General features: G+C 41.1%; 1 protein-coding gene across 1 annotated transcript in view; it reads right to left on the bottom strand.

The window, feature by feature from the left end:
• The window catches only part of cdh26.1 (cadherin 26, tandem duplicate 1), a gene marked incomplete at its 5' end in the record, with an annotated part of 56,330 nt that overhangs the window by 25,042 nt on the left and 23,210 nt on the right, over positions 1 to 8,078 (bottom strand). Inside the window, 4 exons of the mRNA XM_084333622.1 lie at positions 2,666 to 2,890; positions 4,226 to 4,456; positions 4,562 to 4,707; positions 7,691 to 7,962. Of these exons, the coding sequence (XP_084189748.1) occupies positions 2,666 to 2,890; positions 4,226 to 4,456; positions 4,562 to 4,707; positions 7,691 to 7,962 (874 nt within the window). The remainder of the gene's footprint in view (positions 1 to 2,665; positions 2,891 to 4,225; positions 4,457 to 4,561; positions 4,708 to 7,690; positions 7,963 to 8,078) is intronic.

Genomic DNA, 8,078 nt, shown 5'->3' with positions numbered 1-8,078 from the left:
ACATGGAGCTAACAATAGACCTGGACGTACACATGGAGCTAACAATAGACCTGGACGTACACATGGAGCTAACAATAGACCTGGACGTACACATGGAGCTAACAATAGACCTGGACGTACACATGGAGCTAACAATAGACCTGGACGTACACATGGAGCTAACAATAGACCTGGACGTACACATGGAGCTAACAATAGACCTGGACGTACACATGGAGCTAACAATAGACCTGGACGTACACATGGAGCTAACAATAGACCTGGACGTACACATGGAGCTAACAATAGACCTGGACGTACACATGGAGCTAACAATAGACCTGGACGTACACATGGAGCTAACAATAGACCTGGACGTACACATGGAGCTAACAATAGACCTGGACGTACACATGGAGCTAACAATAGACCTGGACGTACACATGGAGCTAACAATAGACCTGGACGTACACATGGAGCTAACAATAGACCTGGACGTACACATGGAGCTAACAATAGACCTGGACGTACACATGGAGCTAACAATAGACCTGGACGTACACATGGAGCTAACAATAGACCTGGACGTACACATGGAGCTAACAATAGACCTGGACGTACACATGGAGCTAACAATAGACCTGGACGTACACATGGAGCTAACAATAGACCTGGACGTACACATGGAGCTAACAATAGACCTGGACGTACACATGGAGCTAACAATAGACCTGGACGTACACATGGAGCTAACAATAGACCTGGACGTACACATGGAGCTAACAATAGACCTGGACGTACACATGGAGCTAACAATAGACCTGGACGTACACATGGAGCTAACAATAGACCTGGACGTACACATGGAGCTAACAATAGACCTGGACGTACACATGGAGCTAACAATAGACCTGGACGTACACATGGAGCTAACAATAGACCTGGACGTACACATGGAGCTAACAATAGACCTGGACGTACACATGGAGCTAACAATAGACCTGGACGTACACATGGAGCTAACAATAGACCTGGACGTACACATGGAGCTAACAATAGACCTGGACGTACACATGGAGCTAACAATAGACCTGGACGTACACATGGAGCTAACAATAGACCTGGACGTACACATGGAGCTAACAATAGACCTGGACGTACACATGGAGCTAACAATAGACCTGGACGTACACATGGAGCTAACAATAGACCTGGACGTACACATGGAGCTAACAATAGACCTGGACGTACACATGGAGCTAACAATAGACCTGGACGTACACATGGAGCTAACAATAGACCTGGACGTACACATGGAGCTAACAATAGACCTGGACGTACACATGGAGCTAACAATAGACCTGGACGTACACATGGAGCTAACAATAGACCTGGACGTACACATGGAGCTAACAATAGACCTAGACGTACACATGGCGCTGGTCTGAATAATAGAAGAGTTTTGACAGGTGCAATTGAAAACTGGGAGTCATACATTGAGAGAGTTGGTCTGTACTTCACTGCAAATGGTGTGTAGAAAACGTTTATAATAGAATAAATTACCAATTTCCTTTAATCTCTCTGTTGATACCGGACTCGTGTAGTTTCAGAATCTTGGTAAAACAACATTTTCAAACCAAAGAAATTGACATTCCCTAATAGATAGTGTGTACATAAATTAAAATGTATGTGTCTGATAAGGAGATAGGGATATATGGAAATGAAAATGTATGTGTCTGATATGGATATATTATTATAAGATTGAATAATTGGTTGATATGTATGAAAAAGCTCAATTGTATATTATGCTATATTGTATTATGAATTGATTAGGAGTAAGTATTGTTGTATTGTATTATGAATTGATTAGGAGTATGTATTGTTGTATTGTATTTAGGGCTGGGACTTTATCGCATAATTTTTTATTAATTAACTACAGAAAGAATTAAATGTATAAAAGGAAATTGATGCATTTAATCGCATGATGATTTTTCTTTATTGTGTTTATTGTGCAAATAACTTTTTTTCTTAGTCTGATTTGTTCATAAAAAAAATTAAATAAGAGAAATTGAGATCAATCAATAGTTTTTTTTTCAATGGTCAACTGTTCTGGAATGTACTTGAAAGTACTGCGTTTAACTTTTACCTTGAAAGTGCTTGAGTTTACAAAAGGTCCTTTGCGCTATATATATATATATATATATATATATATATATATATATATATATATATATATATATATATATATATATATATATATATATATATATATATATATATATATATTCCTAAAATTGCTGCACTTTGTTAAAAATGGCATTGATCTGTTGGTCTGTGTAGTAGCTAATACAGGAGTTTGCTGCTTAAACGTATGTATAATGTATATTCATTGATTCACTTGTATACCAAAATTAATTTGAATTGAAAAATGTAGCTTTTCGCATCAAATATTGATATGCGATTAATTTCGATTTATCAAGTCTCGAATTAATTAGATATAATTTTTTTATCGAGTCCCACCACTAATTGTATTATGAATTTGATTATGAGTATGTATTGTTGTTTTAATTTGCCTGCATGCCATGTGAATGTTTGTGAGTGTATAAAGTCTGTAACTGTATTTTACGTGTTATGGACCCCAGGAAGAATAGCCACAGAATAAATAAATAAATAAACTTGAACTCACAGAGGAACAGCAGCATTGCTCCTAAGATCAGTCCTATGGCGGCTCCTCCCAGGGCCATGTTGAGAGGCTGCTGCTCGAGGCAGTCGTCTCCTTCTCCGCAGTCGCACAGCTTCACCACCAACACGGCCTCCGGCGCCGTCACGCCCTGCTGGTCCTGGATCACCAGAGGCACCGAGTAGTTGCCGTAGGGGAGGCTCTTCGTGTTGATGAGTCCTACCTCATCCCCTGGAGACAGACGAGGAGGAGACACATTATAAATATTTAGGCGTCTGGGTTGATGGATGAATTCCCTTTTAAAGTTCATGTTGATAATCCGGTTAAGAAACTTGGCTTTCGTTATAGAACAGAACCTGCTTTCCCATGGTTAACAGGTGAGGTTAATGTGGTGTCAGAAGAGGAGGGGTTAACAGGTGAGGTTAACGTGGTGTCAGAAGAGGAGGGGTTAACAGGTGAGGTTAATGTGGTGTCAGAAGAGGAGGGGTTAACAGGTGAGGTTAATGTGGTGTCAGAAGAGGAGGGGTTAACAGGTGAGGTTAACGTGGTGTCAGAAGAGGAGGGGTTAACAGGTGAGGTTAACGTGGTGTCAGAAGAGGAGGGGTTAACAGGTGAGGTTAACGTGGTGTCAGAAGAGGAGGGGTTAACAGGTGAGGCTCTTATCAAGCGGGCAGAAAAGTGGCAATTTTTTTACTTCAACTTGAGGACTGCATACTTTTTTTGCAAACCAAAACAACATACTTTATACTTATAGCACATGCATGAGCCTGGTCTCTTCTGAAAGATAAAATCCTGAAGGTTCTGATTCCAGAAGAAAATGTCACTTTTAGTGCTATCGTAATAGAGTAACATAGGTCTGAACTTGAGTTGTAAAAAAACTTTTTACTCAAGTTTTTCTGTAGTAGTTAGTAGTCCAGAGGTAGTATTTCCCCAGAAGGTGGTATGGCTTACAAATCCAGACGGGGTCATAGCCTGAAGCCTTATGTAGCACATATCCAAATTTCATAAAGATCCATTCAGAAATGAGTGATTAGGAGTAATTTTGGTAAACTGTGTACAAAGAAAAACTCAGTTTTCTCATAGACTTCAATTAATTTGGCTTCCTGTTAAAGAATTTAGTTGTTCACCTAGATCCCTGATTCACACATCCCCACATGGGGTATCATTGGAAGCCACACTCATTGGCTACAATGATCCACAATCATTTTCGAGATCGGATCTAGATTGATGGAACTACTGCAGCCTGAGTCGGGAGTGGTATTTTGCGCAATACCGTGTACTTTTCACAAGCTATCGACAGGCAACAAATAAGCCTTCAATTCGATCTATATATTGTATTACAAAATATGCACACCCGAGCCACTAGGGGTCGCCAAAGTGCCGGTGGGCAAATCGTCCTAAAAACGTCCCACATATGGGCTGTCGCAGGCTAAGAGGTTTTTAATTAACGTGGTCAGGAGAGGAGCACACAGTGGCTGTAGTGAAAAGAAAATGGGCTAGCTAGTGGGAGCTAGTGATTCAGTCACTAGACAATATGTACTAGATGATGAGTGAGTATCTTCTCACCGGTGGCAGGGTCTAGTTTCCAGCGCTGCTTCAGTGTTTCGTCGGTGCCCCCGAGGGCAAAGGTGAAAGGGCCACTGAAGGGATCGATGTCCATGTCCTTGGCCGGGACGATGATCTTGTTCCCGTTGTTGCCACACAGGACAAGGGTCTCATTGACAAGCTGAGGGAGGTTGTCGTTGATATCTCCCAAGTGGATGAACAGAGTGGCTGTTGCTGTGCCTGGAGGTTCGCCTAGCGAAGACAAAGTGTTCAGTGTTACACTCACTGCTGTTTTGAGCCCAGATTAAATGTGTCAGTGTGTGTGCCACGACCCAGTGTGTGATAATCATCCCTTACCATCATCTACAGCCGTTACTAAGATTCTGTAAATGCTGTTCTCATCCACAAAGGGCGACTCTCTGTCCATCCTCTCTTTTGTTCTCAGCTGTCCTGTTTTCTCATCCATGGTCAGCCACCCGGCTGGATCGTCTAACAGGCCGTAGCTGATAAGGGAAAGGTATGCGATATAGGACAGTGGCATGAAAACATCCTGTGAAAATCCAAGAGGATTTTTCGTAGATTTGTCGAAAGCATTTGACACAGTTGATCACTGTTTTCTACTGCAAAGGTTAATAAATGTTGGTTTTGACACATTTGCCTGCAAGAGACTTCAGTTTGTATAACGGTAAATGTCCAATCCGAGTGCTTGCCCATTACCAAAGGCGTACTGCAGGGTTCAATCCTGGGGCCAGTCTTATTTTCTATTTATATTAATGATATTGTCTCTTTGTTAAGGGGCCCTAAATGTATCTGATATCAAGATAGTTAAAGAATATAAATATCTCGGCATCTGGATTGATGAAAAATGTACATTCAAATGGCATATAAATTGGCTGTATACTATATGCAGAAATGGCATCAGGTACAATTTAGGTACAATTTACAGTAAGGTGTAATGAGGTATGGGTTGTAGTGCAAATTATTTACCAATAAATATAAAGTGTGTTTAGGTGTTCTAAAGTGGGTAAAGTAGGTGCTGCAGTGAGTTGTTTGTTTAAAGTGAGTGTGTGCGTGTGGATGTGTGTGCTGTGAGTGCATTTGATGGTTGTTACATAGTGTTATTGTCATTTAGCATTCTGATGGCCTGAGGATAGAAGCTTCTTCTGAGTCTCTCTGTGCTTGCCATGAGATTCCGGTATCGCTTGCCTGACCGCAGCAGTTCAAAGAGGCAGTTGTTTGGGTGGCTGGAGTCTTTGATTATTCTCTTAGCCTTACCCATGCACCGCTTGTTGTAAATGTCTTGGAGAGTGGGAAGCCCACCTCCAATTGTGCGTTCGGCTGAACGGGCCACTCTCTGTAGTGCCCCTTTAAGACAATATAATAACACCTTAATGGGTTTTAACGCCTCAAGTTTTCAAGTATGTTTTAGTGCTTCTTACACTCCACCCAAAAATTATTTATTGATTGATTGATGGTTTATTCTGCTCATGATCTTATATATCCCAAAACTACAGACTGCTTTGCAACAAGCCCAAAACCGCCCTGACCCACAGTGTAACATTATGTGTAGGTACTGTAGGCTACTGCCATCCAGACCCACAGTGTAACGTTGTGTGTAGGTATATGTAGGCTACTGCCATCCAGACCCACAGTGTAACGTTGTGTGTAGGTACTGTAGTGTAGGCTACTGCCATCCAGACCCACAGTGTAACATTATGTGTTCTCATGTTTGGATGCCGAGTTAGTTATTTTGTGTTTTTGACCTGGGCCCTATTCCCCGTACCTGTACCTGGTTCAACTAAGTCAATCAAAAGTCCCATTATCCAGATTCAATTAACCCAATGTTTGAATCCAGGCTTTCCCTGTTCCTCGAACGCTGATTCAGTCTCGTCAATTCGAACCAGACTTGATACTCAGGATAATTGCACGCGGCCGCCTCACCTGAAAAGACAGCAGGTGTTGATCGCAGAAATCCTAATTTTCTAGCGGCATTGATTGATTGATTGATTGAAAACTTTATTAACAGATTGCAGAATAGGTACAATACAGTATGGCTCAATAGCCTCGCCGACAAGTTAAATGCATAATCTATAGGCTACTGTTAAGTCCCTCATTACTCCAATCAATCAGATTATATTTCTTTAAATGTGCCTGCTGGCAGTAGGCTTAATGGAATTAATAATCGAATGAGATCTATTGCTAGCGAAAATTTAGTTAAACTTTTTCAGAATAAGATAAAAACAAGCCCAAAAATCTAATTGATATGAATTGATAGATACTTATGAGGATATCTGTACTGTATGCGCTCAGCTTAGGTATCATGTACTATAAATGATTCCCAAAGTTTTCAAGGCGCGACCCCCGAAATAACGTGTCAGAGAGGCTTGGAGGGAGGCTATACAGTTTCACTATTAATCAGGTTTTAATCTGTTTCGGACATCATCCATACATGCATTGAATTGATTAACCTTTGGTTTATACCAGTGACACCTCATGTTCATCATCAGATAACAGTGCTTGAACAGATAAATGCATTTTCTCAAATTCATTCTTCAAAACAGCAAGGGCGCATTCAATTTCTCAAATCCGTCAAACAGCGGATCTCATCAGACATTTTAATCCCAGTTACAATATGACAATAACGTGTGAGTGACAGTGATACAATTCAACAATCCACAGATTCAGATTTGTCGTAATTCATAATCCACAGTCCACCCATAAAGACGCTTCAATTTATGCTTGAATGAAACACAATCCGGGCGCTCCGTTAAGCAAATACATCAACAGCGGAGAATATGAAACTAATCAGAGCCAAACGCCTGATAGGTTTCATTCATTAAAAATATCACAGCGGGATTCACATTTGCAATGCTGCGCGTTATTAAAATAACCACTTAGTATGTGTCGCAATGCGCGAGCGCCGTATCCGTATAAATATGACGTGCATTATTTAGGACAAAGTAAATCTATAGGCTGAATATGATTTATTATCAGTATTTTAGGTATATTATTTTACATTTCAAAAGCCCCCTCTAGAAAAACGAAGCACAAAAACATAATTCAGAATGGTTTAATGGGATCTAGACTGTGAGAATTATTTCAAGAAGCGAGCTGCATTTCTTTGCGAGGGCGTGGCCACGGTTTATCCAGCTAACTGAACTAAACTCTGCCCTCGACCAGGTTAAAACTTTTTGATATGTTGCCATAGTGATTTAGACAATCCGACGTCGGGGAACGGAAAGGTCTGGCTTAAGTCAAGCTATGCTGAAAATTATTCGGCTAACTCAGTTAGCCAGGTATACCAGGAACAGGGCCCTGGAGTCTTGTATCTTGCTTTTCATTTGGACAATATTCATTTTGTCTTTTGATCTGTTTACAGTACCCCTAGTCCTAGTATTCACCTGTTCCGTTGACCTCTGTAAAATAAATATACCTGCTGTGGGGTTTTCTCTATTCTGGCATTAGTTATTATTAATTACAACCAACCTTATTTGTTTCACGTCAGAGTCCTCGTCTGTAACCACTGCCGTGTACAACAGTTTCCCCGGTTCATCCTCCTCCTTCTGATATATGTTGGCCTTGGTCTTCTCAAAGTGAGGAGGGTCGTTGACGTCGAGCACCTTGACGGTGATGTTGACCGACTCAAACGTGGTGGGACTCACAGCAGCAGTGGTGCCACCACATATAAATAACTCCTCCTCATTCTTGACTCCGATCTGCACACCCGAGAAGCGGCTGGCCCTCTCGTAATCCTTCCCCTGGAAAGCAATCACCAAAGTCAAGTCTATAGCAGTATATTTATGGCTAGTTAAAACGTTGATGAATGTGATTCATATACTGGCACTTTGACATTTTGAACGATAGGTTATGTAGA

The sequence above is a fragment of the Notolepis coatsorum genome, assembly GCF_963971535.1.
Source record: "Notolepis coatsorum genome assembly, chromosome: 17".
Taxonomy (NCBI): Eukaryota; Metazoa; Chordata; class Actinopteri; order Aulopiformes; family Paralepididae; genus Notolepis; species Notolepis coatsorum.
Note: the sequence above shows the minus strand (reverse complement) of the source record. Positions and strands in the feature narration are given on the sequence as shown.